Below are 19,911 nucleotides of genomic sequence, written 5' to 3'. Positions count from 1 at the left end.
CAAGGACGAAAGTATGGGATTAAACTTTGTCTTTATCTGTGCTAATGTCTGGTGAATACAGTAGCAAGTTCACTGTCCACACTACATTACTCTGTGAGCACATCCACTGTGCAGCATCTACCTACTGGGTGGAGGCCCGTCAGAGTTTAGGGCTGACGTTAGCGGCTCTGTATTGGATTTAAGCAAGTTTACTTCACAGCAACCTCAGCCAGCGAGAGTGGGCAGCGTTAGTATGACATCGTGTATGTGGCCCATCAAGTGCACCTTGAAGATCTTAGATCTTTTTAGGGAGAATCTTGTATTAAATCGAGACAGCCGAAAGCACTAAAAGGTAGCTGGAGACCACCACCTCATGGAGCTAACGTTAGCTTAATCAGCTTGCTAGAGCTAATAAAATCTTTTTTAACTACCATTGAAGTCAAGGGCACACTTAAAAAAAAAAAAAAAAAAATTTACAATTTTGATGATAAAACTGCATCATTGTCACTGTAACTGCATGTGTACTGTGCTAGTGTGTAGTAGTTACTGTAGGCAGGCATAGCAACAGTAACTAAGAGGGTTAATGAATGGTTGCAAATGGTGACACATGGATGGACAACACACTATAAACACGTGCGTAGTAATGGCTTGTGATTCTTAATGATGTGGCTCAACGGTCTGGACGTACAGGTACAAGAGCTGAGCAGCAGCAGGGCCAGTTCCTTCAAATGATTGTTTTCAGCGAATGAAAGAGCTTATTATACGCCCACGAGTGATGCCATTTCGGTTTTTCTTCCACCTAATTTACTGAGTCTAGACGATCCCCTCCTCTATCAGAGCAGAAGCATAGGAAGTCTCATAAATAACTCTCTGAGGTAGGACAATGTTACATCCAAGTCAAACTTCTAATGTGATTTCTAGCTGTGCTTCTGTGATTTTTGAGAAATACGGGCCCTGGTCCGCAGAGCCTCTCTGAGCCAGAGGGAGAAGTTGCCTTCCAGCCTGTGGGTCAGGCACCTGCCCTGCAGCAGATAAGCCTCCAGCCCTGGGTGGTCCTGTGGGTCCCACTACTTTCCTTGCTAATCAGCGTCCAATAGCTGCTCATCAACAATGTCCATGGCTGCTGAGGCCTTGATTGAGCTCGCTGTAGAGCCAGAGTCCACAAACATCTGGGGTATGTCGTTCCCAAAGTAGATTTTGCTGTTGGCTGCGATTGCCTTGTACTTCATTAGCTGCAGGTACTCCGGTGTTAATTTCAGCTGCAGGAGGGGGCAACAGAATTCAAATTACAAAAGAGCAGCTCGGACTCTCCTGTACGGATCTGTCCTGGCTAAGGTGGGAGTGTTTGCTCTTTACCTTATTGGCCTCTGCAATTCTCTGTGCTGTGTAGAACTCTGCGTCCGCCTTGGCTTTTTGCCGGGCCAAGAAAGCACCGTCTGTGAATCGGACATGAACTGTCAGACACAACAATGGCAAGTTGTTTTGAATAAAAAGTCCAAACTGCTTTACTGCACCGAACGCAGGAAGCTGCCGTACAAATAATGGGATCTACAAGCATGAGGTCCGTCTAAACAGCAAACCAGAACTCAAAATGCTTGAAAATAAGCATGTCAGATTGTGAATATCACAGCTGCTGACAGTCACTTAGAGACCTACTCGTAATCATAACACCATTTAAAAAAAAAAAAACAACCCACAATCATTTCTGATGCACTACACGTGTCGACAGTCTTCTTTTACAGTGTTTACTGAAAAGTGTGTCTTTATCAATGAGCCAGCATGCACAATACCAGGACCTAGGGAACTGGCACGCACACAGTAACATGCAGTGATTAATCCTGTTACGACGTGCCTACATTTCTGCTGTGAAAAATGCTCTATTGAGGAGCAAAGCTTACTTTTGGTTTTGATCCAACATTTCTAGTTCACTCCGTCTCGCTGTGCTTTCTAACCTGCATTTGTCTGACAGCTGTATTTGCCTTCAAATTAAGACTTTACATTGAAGCTCATATAATACAATGCATTATCAAGATGAAGCCAGTGGTTTTCAACCTTGTTGGGTTGTGATCCCGCACAAAAAAAAGAGCAGGGTCTGGTGGAGGCACTGACTGACTAGCTGGGCACTGGCGGTGCTTATATTATTTTGTATTATTAGTATTATGAAACTAATAATGTGATGTATAACAATATATAGACAGAGGGGGCACTTTCTTCACAACAATTACCTATACTTTTGATGGTGATGGCGCTTCTGTACTTTTTAAAGTACGGTTTGGAACGCAACACTTTTACGTGTAGTGAGCACTTTTACTTCAGCAAAGGATCAGAGTACTTCTTCAACCACTACATACAAACCTTCGATTCCAGAGATCTTTTTTTCGGTTTCCTTCTCCATGACTTTTTGTCCAAACTTGATCTCTGCTACTTGTGCCACTTTCTCTGCCTCTGTAAAACAAAGAAGCACGTTAATGCACTTCGTCGCCCTGAACAATTACGCTTGTTATGTTGTTATTATGCTTTTTCCTTTCTCACCTATCACAGCCTTGATCCTCTCCGTCTCTGCCTCCTTCTCTACGACCTTCTGAGTCTGTTGAGAGATCAGCAGCTTCGTCTTCTCGCTCTCCCTGCAGACATGAGCACACACTGAAACTCTTGCACACCCACACGTGCGCGTTCACCTTATTAGACCTCTACTCAGGGCTGTGTGGGCAAGTACTTGGCATGCTTGAGTGCCATAGACATTAAACTAACACTGTATTGACATTTTTTTTAGGTGGAAGCTTACACATTTTCCATGACATGCTGTGTTCATGTCATGAGGGTTGAAAGGTAGCAATGGAAACTAGGGGCGTTGCCATGTACCCATATTGACACTGACCATGATATTTAAAAAATAGTGGTATTATCTTAAAAATAGTGTGAGGAATGGAAAGAAGAAATATGTTTGTAGTATGTTGCTGACAGCCTGTGGTCTCACACACAAACACACTGTCTCCTGCTCCCCACAAGAGATTATGTTTCAGTGTGCATTGTATTGATGGCAGATGTTAGACCTTGTGGGTTTTTTGTTTGCGAGTTCATCTGGCTGCCTTTTTACCACCCATTACTCTTTTTCTACACTCTGGTATTGTTAAGGTCATTGTTACAGTTAATTCAGCTAATTGTTTATTGTGCAATTTCTCTGGAAAATTTCTCTTGGAAATTCAAAGTGTCTGATGTTAATATTATCATTATTATTAATAGTATTTCAAAATTCCTAAAGATGTTGTAATAATATCAGTATTGTAATTTCTTGAAAATCATGACAGCCCTTATGGAAACAATTCCCATGTTTATGCGAGTATTCTCAACTCAAGACATGTACGATTGGAGAGTTAGTAATGTGAGCAATGTAACAGTGTAATATAATTAGTTACCTTAAGTGCTGCTAACATTCGTTGTCCATGTCGGTTTGCCTCAGGCATTTTCTAAAATTAAGCACCAAACTGGAGGAGCTTTCAGAAAAATCTGAGTAGTTATCTATAATTATGATGATTAGATGCTGACGTGAATAGTGCTAATTAATGGTTTTCTGCTGTATGAATGTAAACTTGCTTTTTTCTAAACACTACAAGGAACTGTAGGTACTACAGAATTGCAGATTTACGGGAAAAAACTGTCCAGGAAACAGCCCTTCAGCATCGGTCCATTTCACAGTGAGTCAGCCCTGAGTCAAAGTCAAATACATTGGGAATTGGTCTAAACCCCAGGACTTTCAGCTCAAAACTTCCAGTCCAGCATCTGAACCTTGTGTCATCATAGACATGTGGACCAAAATGCTCAGCCTACGCACTAAAGCGCAGATTTTCATCTTGATGCAAGCCTTTGGAAGACATCCCATTACTATATCAACCACATCAATCTGGGTTTTAAGTGCTATTTATTTCTCTAGCGATCGCTCTAAATTAAAACAATAAAACTGGAAGAAAGTTAATTTTCTTTTACGCCCCCGGGCTTAGTTTCCACAGTTTGGACCATCTGAGACATGTTTACATTACTGGAGTCCAGTTGAGTAAGAAACAGCAATGCTCAGACTGTCAGACAGGCTGGAAAAACAAAACTGGGTTTGAACCACTTATTAGTAAGTGAAACCAAAAGTATGCTCATCCAAAGTCTCATTATCAAAAGCCTGTTAACATTGTATTTGCCAACAACTACAGTAATTGCAGTAGGTCAAATTTCTAAATAAGATGCAGCTTTGCGGTATCTAATGTTATTTTGCAGGATAAAATGGATAAAACTAAAAACTTTTAACATGGGAACTGGTGGTCAGGTTGCTGCCCGCTTACATTCAGCAGCTACCATTTGAATTCACGTTTAATAATACTGAGCTGACTACTCAAATCTGTAAACTTCTCTACAGTTGCAGGTTAAGTTACGCTGGTGCAGAACCAACAAGTGCACACATCTGACTTGAATGAGTGTGTGACTCCCACTTTCCAAAGTGCTTCCCTGAACCTTCCTACAACTTACATGAAGTCTTTAATTTCCTACAACTGTGATAAGGAGTATGACTCAGTTGTGACTGAGCACATTCTGTTGAAAGCTTGAGGCTGAGATGAAACAGCACAGTCTTCCTTACACTTGGCAGGGGGAGCTGGATGGACATCAGGTCCATCCATTTGGGAGAGAAAGTAAACACACAACAGAGGCTTCATGGATCAGAACACTCAATGTTGAGAACGGAAAAAAGGACAACTCACATGAGCTCGTAGTTCCTGCGAATGCTCTCTGGGATATTGGGTTTAGTGACACGGACCGCCTGTGGACCAACACAAATTCTGAAGCAGGCAGATAAAGCCACCGGGAGTGGAACAAGAAACATGACTTTAAAAAAAAAAATAAAGCTTTTCAGGGGGAGTTATCATTGGAGTGGAGCCAAGACAGTCAGACTGTTCAAGGACCCTCTGTGCTCTAAGATTATTGGTTTCTCAAGCCAATTGCAACTTGGGAAAATAAAGCTGCAAGCTCCGGAAGCTAGCAAGCGAAGTTCTGAGCTTAGATAATGTTGTTACATAATGATCACATGAATACAAAAAAACATGACCAATCACTAATTTAACCGAGCTGCACCAACCTGATGATTTTAACAACATGACTGTGTTAAAGCACGAGTTTTTGCCCCACTGGATCTGACAGTCCTGATATCAGCTGCTGCACTTGAGTAACCTGATCGTCAGTGCAGTCTTTCTGGCAGTCTTACAGTACCTGTATGATAAGTCCGGGTGCCATAGATGTTAGATCTTTTTGCAGTGTCAGCTTCAGGTTTTCATCAATTTGGTCTGTGGGAGTAAGGTATGAGAGACACAGGGAGGGAGGGAGGGAGGGAGGGAGGGAGGGAAAGCCGATAAGAATACTTTCAATCTCTCGACAAGTGGATTATGTCACAATCAAGTTATCGGAAGAAAATAAAGATTTTAGATTAATAACCATTGGTCAGAACTAGAACACATATATTCTAATTATGTGACCACGATTGACTTTAGCCCTTTCTAGCATAGCTTGAGGAAACTTTTTACTCCTCTTTTAATGATGATGTTTCGTGTGGACGCTGTAAGTTCTGCCCTGGTTGTGTTGCATCTGCGCTCTGTGGTTAGGCAGATACTGTAGGCTCGAACAATAACAAGTGTGGGTTCATTTAAGCAAAGAGAATGAAAAGACACCACTCCATATGTTCATATGCACAGCAGTTGTTGAGTGCAGCGCGTACCGGCCACCCAGTGAGACCAGCCATAGATTTACGGTGTTCTGATCTCTAAGCTGTAGGCTGACTACATGCTGTTCATAAACTAGAATTGCTGTCTGTCCACACTCGTATAATATATGAAGTGGCATTTGAAGGCATTTAATAACAATGCATTAAGTGTAGTTTTTGGCGAAATGGAGGCTATCACTATATTGACATGTATGCCTCCAGTGAATCATTTCTAGTGAGAAACATGCTGTTTATTTTTACAGAAGGGTACAGAGGACAATGTGACATCCTCTTGGCTCTGCTATGGCCGTCCACACTCCCACACTCACACCATGTTCTCTTTTGTTTGGTTTAGTTGCACTTATTTTACACCATACAACACTACACTTTCACACAGCCATGCACTAACACTGCTGACCCACTGATCATTTTATACATTTAGTCAAAGAATTCAGTTTTTCCTGTAAATAATTGTTGGTTTTTTTCCCAGTGCAATTGTGTATTTCCCTCTTTTTTTTGTTATGGCTTAAGAGCTGTGTTGTAACAGCCACATGGTGCAACAACAATCACCTCAATCTCAGCAAAACCAATGACCTTGTGGTGGACGGCCAGAGGAACGTGAGGCCCCCTGTCCTGGCTGTCAACCAGAGAGAGGAACTGAAGAGGATGGACTCATAAAATCAACCAAAAAAAAACTAGACTGGACTCACAGCACTGCTGCAGGTGTCACATCCCAGCCAGGGATGTGTGCTTTTTGTTTTTGTTTTTGTCTTGTCTGGGTTGTACCCACAATGGGTGTGGAGTGTCTGCCTACCAGCTACCCTGTCAATGAATTAACAATCAGCAGCCAGCTGCTGGGATTGGAGTGACTGATTGGCTGCTGAAGAGGACAAATAGGGGAGACACTCTTGCACTCGAGCAGACGGGTAGAGTGATGAGAACCAGGCCGAGGGCCCACACCGCCACAATCAGCAGCCAGCTGCTGGGATTGGAGTGACTGATTGGCTGCTGAAGAGGACAAATAGGGGAGACACTCTTGCACTCGAGCAGACGGGTAGAGTGATGAGAACCAGGCCGAGGGCCCACACCGCCGATGCAGGAGACGCGTGCTGGGAGCCGGGGACGTTTGCTGGAATGACCCACATGCAGTGAGGACATCAGGGCTTACCAGGAGCAGTTCCTGGACAGACTTGGGGGGTCCGATAGGGGAAACTGGACTGGTTGTGGTTTGTGTTTCTTTTGTTTGCTCCGCTGGGGGAGTGGGCCTCACAGGCGGCTAGGGGTGAGTCGCCAGTCCCCCAGACAGAGCTAGTTATTTAGTAGTCTGTCTGTCTGTCTGTCTGTCTGTCTGTCTGTCTGTCTGTCTGTCTGTCTGTCTGTCTGTCTGTCTGTCTGTCTGTCTGTCTGTCTGTCTGTCTGTCTGTCTGTCTGTCTGTCTGTCTGTCTGTCTGTCTGTCTGTCTGTCTGTCTGTCTGTCTGTCTGTCTGTCTGTCTGTCTGTCTGTCTGTCTGTCTGTCTGTCTGTCTGTCTGTCTGTCTGTCTGTCTGTCTGTCTGTCTGTCTGTCTGTCTGTCTGTCTGTCTGTCTGTCTGTCTGTCTGTCTGTCTGTCTGTCTGTCTGTCTGTCTGTCTGTCTGTCTGTCTGTCTGTCTGTCTGTCTGTCTGTCTGTCTGTCTGTCTGTCTGTCTGTCTGTCTGTCTGTCTGTCTGTCTGTCTGTCTGTCTGTCTGTCTGTCTGTCTGTCTGTCTGTCTGTCTGTCTGTCTGTCTGTCTGTCTGTCTGTCTGTCTGTCTGTCTGTCTGTCTGTCTGTCTGTCTGTCTGTCTGTCTGTCTGTCTGTCTGTCTGTCTGTCTGTCTGTCTGTCTGTCTGTCTGTCTGTCTGTCTGTCTGTCTGTCTGTCTGTCTGTCTGTCTGTCTGTCTGTCTGTCTGTCTGTCTGTCTGTCTGTCTGTCTGTCTGTCTGTCTGTCTGTCTGTCTGTCTGTCTGTCTGTCTGTCTGTCTGTCTGTCTGTCTGTCTGTCTGTCTGTCTGTCTGTCTGTCTGTCTGTCTGTCTGTCTGTCTGTCTGTCTGTCTGTCTGTCTGTCTGTCTGTCTGTCTGTCTGTCTGTCTGTCTGTCTGTCTGTCTGTCTGTCTGTCTGTCTGTCTGTCTGTCTGTCTGTCTGTCTGTCTGTCTGTCTGTCTGTCTGTCTGTCTGTCTGTCTGTCTGTCTGTCTGTCTGTCTGTCTGTCTGTCTGTCTGTCTGTCTGTCTGTCTGTCTGTCTGTCTGTCTGTCTGTCTGTCTGTCTGTCTGTCTGTCTGTCTGTCTGTCTGTCTGTCTGTCTGTCTGTCTGTCTGTCTGTCTGTCTGTCTGTCTGTCTGTCTGTCTGTCTGTCTGTCTGTCTGTCTGTCTGTCTGTCTGTCTGTCTGTCTGTCTGTCTGTCTGTCTGTCTGTCTGTCTGTCTGTCTGTCTGTCTGTCTGTCTGTCTGTCTGTCTGTCTGTCTGTCTGTCTGTCTGTCTGTCTGTCTGTCTGTCTGTCTGTCTGTCTGTCTGTCTGTCTGTCTGTCTGTCTGTCTGTCTGTCTGTCTGTCTGTCTGTCTGTCTGTCTGTCTGTCTGTCTGTCTGTCTGTCTGTCTGTCTGTCTGTCTGTCTGTCTGTCTGTCTGTCTGTCTGTCTGTCTGTCTGTCTGTCTGTCTGTCTGTCTGTCTGTCTGTCTGTCTGTCTGTCTGTCTGTCTGTCTGTCTGTCTGTCTGTCTGTCTGTCTGTCTGTCTGTCTGTCTGTCTGTCTGTCTGTCTGTCTGTCTGTCTGTCTGTCTGTCTGTCTGTCTGTCTGTCTGTCTGTCTGTCTGTCTGTCTGTCTGTCTGTCTGTCTGTCTGTCTGTCTGTCTGTCTGTCTGTCTGTCTGTCTGTCTGTCTGTCTGTCTGTCTGTCTGTCTGTCTGTCTGTCTGTCTGTCTGTCTGTCTGTCTGTCTGTCTGTCTGTCTGTCTGTCTGTCTGTCTGTCTGTCTGTCTGTCTGTCTGTCTGTCTGTCTGTCTGTCTGTCTGTCTGTCTGTCTGTCTGTCTGTCTGTCTGTCTGTCTGTCTGTCTGTCTGTCTGTCTGTCTGTCTGTCTGTCTGTCTGTCTGTCTGTCTGTCTGTCTGTCTGTCTGTCTGTCTGTCTGTCTGTCTGTCTGTCTGTCTGTCTGTCTGTCTGTCTGTCTGTCTGTCTGTCTGTCTGTCTGTCTGTCTGTCTGTCTGTCTGTCTGTCTGTCTGTCTGTCTGTCTGTCTGTCTGTCTGTCTGTCTGTCTGTCTGTCTGTCTGTCTGTCTGTCTGTCTGTCTGTCTGTCTGTCTGTCTGTCTGTCTGTCTGTCTGTCTGTCTGTCTGTCTGTCTGTCTGTCTGTCTGTCTGTCTGTCTGTCTGTCTGTCTGTCTGTCTGTCTGTCTGTCTGTCTGTCTGTCTGTCTGTCTGTCTGTCTGTCTGTCTGTCTGTCTGTCTGTCTGTCTGTCTGTCTGTCTGTCTGTCTGTCTGTCTGTCTGTCTGTCTGTCTGTCTGTCTGTCTGTCTGTCTGTCTGTCTGTCTGTCTGTCTGTCTGTCTGTCTGTCTGTCTGTCTGTCTGTCTGTCTGTCTGTCTGTCTGTCTGTCTGTCTGTCTGTCTGTCTGTCTGTCTGTCTGTCTGTCTGTCTGTCTGTCTGTCTGTCTGTCTGTCTGTCTGTCTGTCTGTCTGTCTGTCTGTCTGTCTGTCTGTCTGTCTGTCTGTCTGTCTGTCTGTCTGTCTGTCTGTCTGTCTGTCTGTCTGTCTGTCTGTCTGTCTGTCTGTCTGTCTGTCTGTCTGTCTGTCTGTCTGTCTGTCTGTCTGTCTGTCTGTCTGTCTGTCTGTCTGTCTGTCTGTCTGTCTGTCTGTCTGTCTGTCTGTCTGTCTGTCTGTCTGTCTGTCTGTCTGTCTGTCTGTCTGTCTGTCTGTCTGTCTGTCTGTCTGTCTGTCTGTCTGTCTGTCTGTCTGTCTGTCTGTCTGTCTGTCTGTCTGTCTGTCTGTCTGTCTGTCTGTCTGTCTGTCTGTCTGTCTGTCTGTCTGTCTGTCTGTCTGTCTGTCTGTCTGTCTGTCTGTCTGTCTGTCTGTCTGTCTGTCTGTCTGTCTGTCTGTCTGTCTGTCTGTCTGTCTGTCTGTCTGTCTGTCTGTCTGTCTGTCTGTCTGTCTGTCTGTCTGTCTGTCTGTCTGTCTGTCTGTCTGTCTGTCTGTCTGTCTGTCTGTGTGTGTGTGTGTGTGTGTGTGTGTGTGTGTGTGTGTGTGCGCGCCCCCCTTTCTGGTTACGAGTGTGCAGGGGGCTACAGCATACTGCCAGCAGCATAGTGTGGGTTGCGGTGACTATACTGTGTGTTTATGAATTGTGTGTTTGGTGCCACTGTAATGTGAATGCTCTGAACCCTTTTTACTCACGTGTGTTTTTTCATGGACTTGTGTTAGAACTGCCTGGCTAGTGTGTCTGCTGCTTGTGATGAACTGAAAGTGTGCCAAAAGGAGGGGCCAAATAAACGGGTAAACTGCATCCTGTCTGTTTCATGTTGCTGGCGGCCGGGGATCCAATAAGGACCTATTAAGGGAGCGGGCCCAGGTCACGACATATGTCCATTAGTGTAACTTCACTGAGAGAAACAAGAGTCAAATGTGTTCAGATGCTTGACTAAAACTGATTCTGAGAGAAATTATACAAAGCTGTAGCCCTGACAGACAAGGTTTCATAATTGGTTAAACCTTGTGTCCAAGTGGACATTTGAGCCCAATTTTTTATAATTTCCCTCATGACGTTCCTGAGGTCGCGGGGACGGACGGACGGACATTCTAGTTTATGAACAGCATGTAGTCAGCCTACAGCTTAGAGATCAGAACACCGTAAATCTATGGCTCGTCTCACTGGGTGGCCGGTACGCGCTGCACTCAACAACTGCTGTACATATGAACATATGGAGTGGTGTCTTTTCATTCTCTTTGCTTAAATGAACCCACACTTGTTATTGTTCGAGCCTACAGTATCTGCCTATCCACAGACAGACAGACAGACAACCTGGAAACACTCTAATGCCTCCGGACACGGCTGTTGAGGAGCCATTTCAAATAAGCAGTTAGTAAACGCCCAATCTGCAGCCCACCACACTTACCAAACAGGCCGATGTAGACCTCCTGCAGTGAGTGAACACTGCAGAACTGGTTGAGCTCATGATGAACCTTGTTGAATATCAAAGCTTTGTCATAGTCTGCTGTGAAGTTCCTCACTATGTCGTACACTGCAGGGAGGGGAAACAGGTCAGAAAGTACACAGAACACATACTTAAGTAACATCCAAAGTGTCTGGGGCAAGTTATTTCCAGATGTGAAGTGAAATGCACGGGGGGTTAGGATAAATACAGTGTTGATGTTTTTGGCCTGCTGAACACTGCTGATTTTACCTACTTTACCTGCTGATGGAATGAGGTAGTTCACCACTTCTATGCGGTCAAAGTAAATCATTACTCCTCCGCTGAAAGAAAGACCATACATAACATTAACGATTTGCCCGAAACATCAGCACAGGATGAAAAGATTGTGTTATCAGTCCTGGTGAGGCCAGTGGTTCAGACATGTGCTGCTGGTACTCATAGTACCCATAGTGCTGCGTGGGAGTGTGGAGGGTGCAGGATGAAGGATCAGTGTAATATGTCTTGAGACCACATCTTAACCAATAAAAACACATGACTTACCCTGTGCCACATGGTACGTTCTTCACCTCATCTGTCTGCAGCGTTGTCTGCGAGACAAAAACAAACATTCACGTTAATTCATTTTTACCGCTGTCAGGAACACTAAATGCTTTTTGTCATCATTACAAAAAAGGTGGTGGGAGTAAATCCATCAACAGAGCATGAAATCACATCATTTAATGTGTTAAACTTAACATTCCTGGATGTCAGACGTTTCAGTATCATGAAACGCACCACGACAGCTGAATCAACATCTCTATGATAGAGATAGAGACGTTTTAAGGATTTAGATTATTCTGTTTGATGTCAATCAGTTCACATCAAAATCAAAATTATCATATATATTGATATACAATATATTAATAATAATAACATACTATATTATCAATGAATGAATGTATTTATTTTACCTACTGTGTAATTTGTTGCATGTTTGCTATTCTCTGAATGGATAACCCCTGTTAAAGAAATAAGGGTCAAAGGCTATAAAAATACAACTGCCTTCACTTGACTCACCTGAACAGACTTGTAGGTGGTGATGAATGGAAGCATCAGATGGAAACCAGGGCTGCTGGTGGTGGTCAGGAGAGCCCCTCCCCTGTGTTACACACACACAGACAGACACACAGTTGATCATTATATTTTAGGTCAGTCTTTAGGACAAAATAAAACTCCTGCGGGAACCTTAGCTCGTAATGAAAACATGCGTATATTTCCATTAATAAGCCTTTATTTAGGAGACAATGACTGTGTTTTGGTACGTGTTAGCAGTTAGAGCTCAGGTGCTTTCATTGCCCTTTAGTCTACTAGTGTATTACTAGTCAGTGGGAGTTCAAAATTAGTTTTAAGAGCACACAATTGCTGAATTTATCTCATCTGTTATGAAACCTGTGAGATTTACTGCATGTCCGTGCAAGCGACGAGCCTTCAAATACTCAGTTTGCAGAAGCACAGAACCACAGCTGTCTTAATCCCCAAGTATTTACAGGAGTTTAGAAGTTGCTTAAGGCAAACCTCTATAAAGCAGATGCTCTCCTATTTGTGGTCTGTTTTACAACAGAGCATCTTGCAGCACTCATGTCTCAGGCACAAAAAACAAAACAAGTGTACACATGTGGTGCAGCCTCACCTGTAATAAACTCCAGTGTGTCCTTCATCAATCTTGTGCACGGACGCCAAGAGCGCTGCTCCTCCAAGAGCAGCAATTATTGAGAATATGGCACCCCACTGTGCCATCCTGGCAGACACATGGGGAGGGCAGCATGTGAAAAATCAACAGATGGGTACTGAGTTTCTCTTTTAGAGTTTACACAACATCCTGCCTTAAATTCACCTAGATACACACGTCCATCAGGACTTGTGTATCTGATGGACTTGTGTATCCACCCAGTCAGCATGACGCGCGCTCTGTCAGCAGCTTGTGTAGTACTCTAGCAGCACAGTGGAGATGGCATCTTGTTCACTGGTTTATCTCAGCTCAGGCTTAGTCAGGCATCAGCTGGGACTCACTGACCTTGTTGCACTTAAAGAGGATTGAGGCTAAAGTGCAGAAACGTCTCGTAATGTGCAAAACAAGCCCGCCGGTACCATCTACAACAGAGTCTCCATTCACTGCTAAAGGGGGATGTTTACTGTAGCTAGTGCAGCCCGATGAGGGTAGATGAGGAGCTGTCTCAGCTTTGATTAGGAAGGATTTGCAAACATTACAATCTGGCGACCCTGCTGCTAAGACACTGGACTCCTGCTGGAGCCATAGTGTTGTACGGCGGCGCCGACACAAGCCTTCCTGTTATGTGGGAGCCTATCAAACATCCTTTTATTTGCCTCGGAGCTAGCTGTGATAGCATAGTGTAACTACAATACAGTTACACTATAGTGTAACTACATTATGCTATCACAGCTAGCTCCGAAGCACTCGAAAGAACCATATCGTTGCCGCCTCAAACAGGAGGAGCCTCCTTCTATAACAGAGCTAGCAGTTACCTGAATGTCACAACCTCGTTACACTTCGCTGTTAGCGTCAAATAACAACACAACACGGAGCACCGAGTAAGCTTTGCTAACGTAACTAGTTAGCAACCAGTCTGTGCACGTTCATCTCTTCTGCCGTCACACTAAACTAAAGCGGGAGGGGGGGGGGCAGCAGATACTTGGCTTCAACAGCCAGTAAAGAGTGTTCCTGTTGTTTAGCAGAGCTCACCTGTGATCAGGTCCGAGGGGACACCAGCTACAGCTCAGAAGCAGGAACCGCAGCCACCTGCTACCTCCTGTTCTTCTTCGCTGTTTACGGGCAGCACTCAGGCGCGGCAGTGCTGCCACCTTCTGGAGAGTCAGTGAACTCCTACAATGTCACATACATCAGCCCAGTGTGTGTTTTTTTTTTTTTGCCTTGTCCACTTTCTGCACAGTCCAATATGCTGCTGTTAGAACTGACCTTTTTGTTGCCTCTGCCATGTCTCTTTTCTCTGATATCTATTTCTTGCGACACATACTCACACACACACTCACATACTCTACAGTTTCTGCCATCTCACAGTATTCACAAAAACTGGTCAGAATGTTTCCTTATGATGTGAAGAGCACTGTTTAAATCACCTTCTCTTCTTCTCTGGTCAGTATTACGTCCTCCTTTTCTACAGCCTTCCCTATTTCTCACCCGATCCACTGTATTTTGAATTAAATGTGAGTGTCGTCCTCAGATCTCCATTACCACGGCCACTTCTTTTCATACAATGTCCTTTTCATCTGATTTTGAAAAAGTGTATATCTGGTATCTATGTTTTCTTTTTTAAGAGCTTGCTTGGCTACTTTGCCCACTCTCCAGAATGTCAATATGAGCAGGAAGCCAAATGAATGGGATCTCAGGGCCTTGTATAATTACTTTTAAATGTATTAACATAACAAATAGTAGGTCCTCACAATTACTGGGTACCCCTGAGATAAAACTGCTCAGATAAGAGACTGAATAACTACATACTAGAACTGCTTGTCTTGGCTTGCTCAACCCACTGTAAAGCAAACAAAATGGAATATAATTCAATATATATTCAAGATATTTAAGAAGACACTTAAGAAGATCTGTGCTCTGAGGCTGGGGATTACAGAGCCTGTATTGTGTACTTCCTACATACACTACTCACAAAAAGTTAGGGATACTCGACTTTCAGGTGAAATATATGGAAAATGTAAAAAGTGAATGCTACAGTGATATTATATCATGAAAGTAGGGCATTTAAGTAGAAGCATGCAATGGTAATTTTATTCATCTTAAACAATTTATTGAAAGAAAATCTAACAACAGTGGTGGGTATACCACAACAAAACATTTTCAGTGTCTCAATAAATTGGGATGTGGCCAAAGGACGTCCACTCCTCTCCTTTCTGTGACTCTTCCAGTCTCTGTATCACTGTTACAACCTCCTGATGACACTCTGTGACCCTTTAAGCTCAGTGAACACCTCCGTCTGAGGACTTCCTGTTTGAAGCCTCCAGTGTTGAGGTGCTGCTGATCAGCTGTTAGGTGTCGTCTTGGTCTCATGATGTCAGAGTGTGAACAGCACGATGAGGAGGACTGTTTAAATACTAATTCTAACTGAAGCAGGAAATGTATTGGTGGATTCATGGATCAAACCTGTTGTGAATGTTGCTGTTAAGCTTCTTGTTAGAGAACAGCAACTTGTGCAGAAAGTACTGAAACACTGAACAGTTGGACATGTGCATTCAAAAGTTTAGAGAAGGTCACATTAAGTTCACCTGGAAAGGTTAGAATGCATTTTAGGCTCATCCTGAAATTTCACCTGAAAGCTGAATATCCCTAACTTTTTGTGAGTAGTGTATATGTGCTACAAAAAAAATAGTATATGGATTTCAAGGATGCATTATCGGCTCCCCAGTCCAACCCTACCAGACATTTCATCACATTTATAACTTTTTTCACAATACTTTAATGTGTCCTCTCCATGACAATCTGGGATTAAAATAAAAACCCCTAAAAATGACTCAACTGTCTCTAAATTATTTCTATTTAGCCTCAAGTCATGATTTCATCTAATCTTCTCTCCTGAAAAGTTTTACGAACTCAAATCTCCATTTCCTCCCCCACATTTCAGCCTTATTTCTTCTTGTTGCAATTTTTTTGAACCATATGATCCAGATTTCTCCCCCTTTTATCATCTTCTTCATTAGAATTTCACTCTTCGTCACCCAGATCTTCACATTAGCACCCTCTGATGGGTGTTCATCTAACAGGTTCTGTCCTTTGCATGTGCAGTGCCACAGTTGACCAGACTCCCACTCATTATTTGCTCACTGGCTGGAATACAGAGGAAAATATGACTAATGTGTTCATCTGAAATCTAATAAGCAATTTCCAGGATTTGTAAACTTCAAGGCTCATCTAGTCTGTGTGTCCCTGTAGTGTAAACCACAGGACACCCATAGCAGCATCTGCAAGCTCCACGCAGATGTTCACTGCTTGCCTGGGTTGGACATTTTTGATGAGATGTTCCAGCTCACACCACAGTGACTGGGCTAAAATCAAACCTGAAGAAATGTGGTACATTCTAAATAATTTACAAAACAAACCTGGCTAAAGGCATATGCAAAGTAGGCAGCTGGTTAGAGCCAGAAGTCAACAGGTGTCCTGCACACGGGAACATTACAAGTCTTCTATTGATTTCATTTCATCATTGCAATAATATTCACTTAAATGCACGTCCCATAAAAAGAAAGCGAGAAACTCTCTGGGCTTTCCTGAGGCGTAGGATTTAAGATGCTCACCAACAGCACTGTAAATGGACTGTAGCACTTTTCCAGTCTTTTCAACCACTCGAAGAGCTTTAACGCCTCATTCACATTCTGCCATTCACACACTGATGAGTAGGATCGACTCATATTTCATCAGAAGCTCTTCTGAGCCATAGTTACCATGGTTTAAGACCTCCAGCTGGGGATCTTTGTTTCATCTCTCTCTGAAAAAATCTTTTTGATTTAACTTGTCTTCTATTAATGTCTCTTAATGTCTAATTAGGTCCAGAGCACCAAGCGGAGCGAGGACCCTATTGAAATGTAAGGAAATGCATCCGAAATAAATTGCAAGTTTGAGAGCCTAAACATACACGAAAACTCATGAAACTTGTGGTGAAAAAGTACATATTTCATGGGTCTTGCAAATGGCTCAATAGCGCCCCCTAATTTCAAGTCCCGGAACTGTGTTTTATGTACACATACCAAGATTTCTTGGAGGGATGACCTAAACCCAACAGGAAGTCGGTCATATTGGATTTTCCGTACATTTTTGGCGATTTACAGGGGTCATAAATGAACGAACTAGTCCGAGGGGGTTGAGGCGATCCACTTCAAACTTGGTCAGCTGCTAGAAAAGACATTAACGATGAAAAGTTATTAAAAGTCTCTACAAAACTTGAACGGCGTGCCTGTGGCGAGCTGTCAAATTTCCATATCTCACCATGAAATAGAAAGTTATTGTAACTTCAGTGTAGATTATCCAGTGTGTTTCACACTTCTCATGTTTCAAGAAAGCCTCAAGACCTTGATGATGTTCCACGCTGACAACTAACAGTGCTTACTCAAAGGCGTTGCCATGGCAGCACGGCGAAATTTCGATCTTTCGTCATGAAGATTTCAAAGAGCTGTTACTCGACTGTACAAGGTCCTATCTTTACCAAATTCAACACGTCTGTTGACAGTCCCAGTCTGAAGACATCTACAGACTAATATTGAACTATACTCATTGCGCCACCTGGTGGTGACAGGAAGTGATACGTTCTGTTCTCTGAGTGTCCGTCCCAGCAGGTTAGCCACAGCCACTTCAAATTCAGTCAAACATTCCCAAGACATGGCTGATACTAACTTATGAAGCTCTTGAGGTTTCGTCAAACACTGTCACCGTGGCAACGTCGTGTTCGCCATGAAACAGGAAATTGCTGTAACTTCAGTGTACATTATCCAATCTGTCTCACACTTGTCTTGCTTAATAAGAGTCCCAACCTGAAGACATCTACATGCCAGTTAGCAACCACAGTCATTGCGCCACCTAGTGGGAACTGGAAGTAAGAAGTCTGTGGCAATCATTATTTGAGTTGCATGAAATTTTCACGGTGTAGTCAACACTTCATATGCTGGAATATAGGACGTGATTAGTGGCTGTTCTCACATGGGGGACACAGGAAGTGACATGTAACTCCTTCGTGCACTGTCAAAAACCTGACACGCATGGAAAGGTCACTGTCCGGTAACAGGACGCAGCCGGCGCCCACCCCAACGTGCGTGAAAGTGCGAGGGCCCTCCAAGCTTTAAGTCATGTTTTTTCTGTTTAGTCCACCAGTAAATTAATGTTTTTGGCTACAAATTGTTGTTGTTGTTTCTAGTTACAAGGTTTTCTTGACCATGCACCTAATTTCCCTCTTTAGTTAAAGAATTTGCCTTGTGCTGATAAGCCTCCACAGCATTTCCTCACTAGTATGTCACTAAATCATGCTTAGCCTTGCTTGGGATGGAACTAAGCAATGCTGAACTTGAATCAGAATTTACTATAGTTTTGTCCGTCCATTACAGTAGCATTAAAATTGTAATTTCTATTGGTTGTACGTCACAATTATCAGTAGAATTTTTATCAACAAGTTGTACTCCAGGAACTTTATACTAAACTAGACAATGGTTGGTTGGGTATCTTCTATCTGCAAATATTGATGACACTAAATGTTTCTCTACCTACCAAGGAAGTCTGATCAATACTCAATATCAAGTGCCGTTTTTTAAGATACTTAATTTAATCATTTTCACGAGTTCATTTCGTTTAACAGTGCTCAAACTTTTGGTTGTATTAGAAAGTCCAAAAGATGTCTTTGACTCTGAATGAGTGAGAGTTGATTAGAACAGCAGATGGCGACAGAGACCAGCTGAGAGCCACTGCTTCATTTCCATGAGGAGACTGAGAGAAGGCTGCATTATTCTACTGCCTGCCATGATTTTAACATTTTAGAGATTTTCACTGCTATCTTGCAGCAGATGTTCTTTTTAATTGTGTATTAATTTGCAGTGGATATGGTTTGCTTTTTTGCAAAAGAAACACACAAAAAGTTTGACATTTATTGATGAAGATTATGCTACAATGTTCCAATTTAAAAGGGCAGTCAGTGGAAAACTCAAAAAGTCAATTTATTTCCTTCTCAATCAGCAATTAACTACTGGAAGTGACACGCAAGGGTCTTGACACTAAAATGGCTGTGGCACCTTACTTTTAGATGTTGGCCTCTTGAGAAATTTACAAAGGACCAGAGCTAACCCCAAGGTGCTGCAGTGGCAGCTCTGTGTCGTGCATTTTAAACAGGGAGGGGCGGTGTGGTGGAGGGGAAAGGGAACAACAGAGCAAGGGAAAAGAAGTTTGTCAGAGTTCATTAAGTATCAAGGGAACATCGCTGGAACTGGCAGCATAAGCCGCGCCGGGGCCCTAGTGCCATTAATCACGACTGACAAGAAACCAGGGGCCGAGGGAGGAGGTGGTGGAGATGGAGGGGAGGGGGGAGGGCAGCCCTGCCAGAGACTCTGGTAGTGATTATAGAAAGGGGTCCATACAGTCCGAGCCACGGGTGTTGAAGGTAAAACACACCACAGCCAGGGCTATAAAGTTCAGGTACCTTCACACAGATCACGCTCACATAATCACAGACTGAGAAGGCTTTGAAAACATGACAGGGTAACTGTAGAAAGAGTGGAATATTTTGGTTTTTGAAGAGAAGTAAATTGCAGTGAGGAAGCTGGATCTCTCCCTTTGTGTATTCCACCCTCCCTCATTTATATGAGCTGAGCCTCTGGCTTAATAGCATGCAGGGGGAAGAGTGTGGAAGTGCAGCAGTAACAAAGTGTCGCCCATATATCTCTGTCGGCCTGCCTTATTTTCTCTGTGCACCCCCAGATATCTCGTGGTAGTTCGGCACTCTGCTGCCACCCTGGAAGAAGAAATAAATGGAAGAGAGAAAGAGAGGGGAGACAAGAAAGAGGAGAGCTCGTGACTCGTGAAGATGGAGGCCTCTGTTAAGTGCTGTGCTTGAAAGCCCGTCCGGCCTCATTAGCTGTCAGTTGTAACAATACTGAGCTGGCAGCGAAGACTGCTCCCAGTCTCTGTGCCATAAATCACAGGCTGACAGGGCCCTGACAGGGCTGGGAACCAACACACATGCAAGACTCGCTTGCTTTCTGTGTCTCGGCTGTTCCCTATTCTTCATCCCCTCGCCCTCTTTTTCCACTGCACATTCTTTTTCTGTCCTTATCTTTGGTTCCCTCTCACTTTTTTCTCTTTCTTTGTCAGCACCACTCCCTTTCTCCCTCTTTCTTTTACCTGTCTCTCTCCCTCTCTTTCGCACCCACTTACAGCCAACACATTGCAGCATGTAAGCAGGACACACGTGATCACATGAACACACACTTGCCTTTTGCAGCAGTTTCTGGACGTCCCACACATAAGTGTGTTTGACAGGATGGGCTTGGAA

At 44.1% G+C, this 19,911-nt stretch overlaps 1 protein-coding gene across 2 annotated transcripts; it reads right to left on the bottom strand.

Annotated features, from left to right (window-relative positions):
- Window positions 1-529: 529 nt before the first annotated feature.
- On the bottom strand, window positions 530-13,671 carry erlin2 (ER lipid raft associated 2). 2 transcript variants are annotated; one of them, XM_070834489.1, is made up of 12 exons: window positions 13,602-13,671; window positions 12,531-12,638; window positions 11,918-11,999; window positions 11,402-11,448; window positions 11,120-11,181; window positions 10,823-10,948; window positions 5,227-5,300; window positions 4,722-4,780; window positions 2,512-2,603; window positions 2,335-2,424; window positions 1,336-1,415; window positions 530-1,238 (listed from the first exon to the last, which is right to left on the bottom strand). In XM_070834489.1, exons 2-12 carry the CDS (start codon window positions 12,635-12,637, stop codon window positions 1,059-1,061), a joined length of 999 nt encoding a protein of 332 aa, XP_070690590.1. In that variant the 5' UTR covers window position 12,638; window positions 13,602-13,671; the 3' UTR covers window positions 530-1,058. The 2 variants fall into 2 exon arrangements, with proteins under 2 accessions (XP_070690590.1, XP_070690591.1); XM_070834490.1 differs by lacking the exon at window positions 13,602-13,671 and adding an exon at window positions 13,385-13,492.
- Between the last annotated feature and the right edge of the window lie 6,240 nt (window positions 13,672-19,911).

Source organism: Pempheris klunzingeri, chromosome 7, assembly GCF_042242105.1.
Source record: "Pempheris klunzingeri isolate RE-2024b chromosome 7, fPemKlu1.hap1, whole genome shotgun sequence".
In the NCBI taxonomy this organism is placed as follows: Eukaryota; Metazoa; Chordata; class Actinopteri; order Acropomatiformes; family Pempheridae; genus Pempheris; species Pempheris klunzingeri.
This window is presented reverse-complemented; position numbering and strand designations above follow the sequence as displayed.

Excerpts from the sequence above, each read along its gene's own strand:
- erlin2 (XM_070834489.1), bottom strand. The coding sequence starts at position 12,637 with ATGGCACAGTGGGGTGCCATATTCTCAATAATTGCTGCTCTTGGAGGA. Across the intron at positions 4,781-5,226 it reads CACCCGGACTTATCATACAG|GCGGTCCGTGTCACTAAACC; the intron begins GTACTGTAAGAC and ends GTTGGTCCACAG. Across the intron at positions 2,425-2,511 it reads GAGGATCAAGGCTGTGATAG|AGGCAGAGAAAGTGGCACAA; the intron begins GTGAGAAAGGAA and ends TTTGTTTTACAG.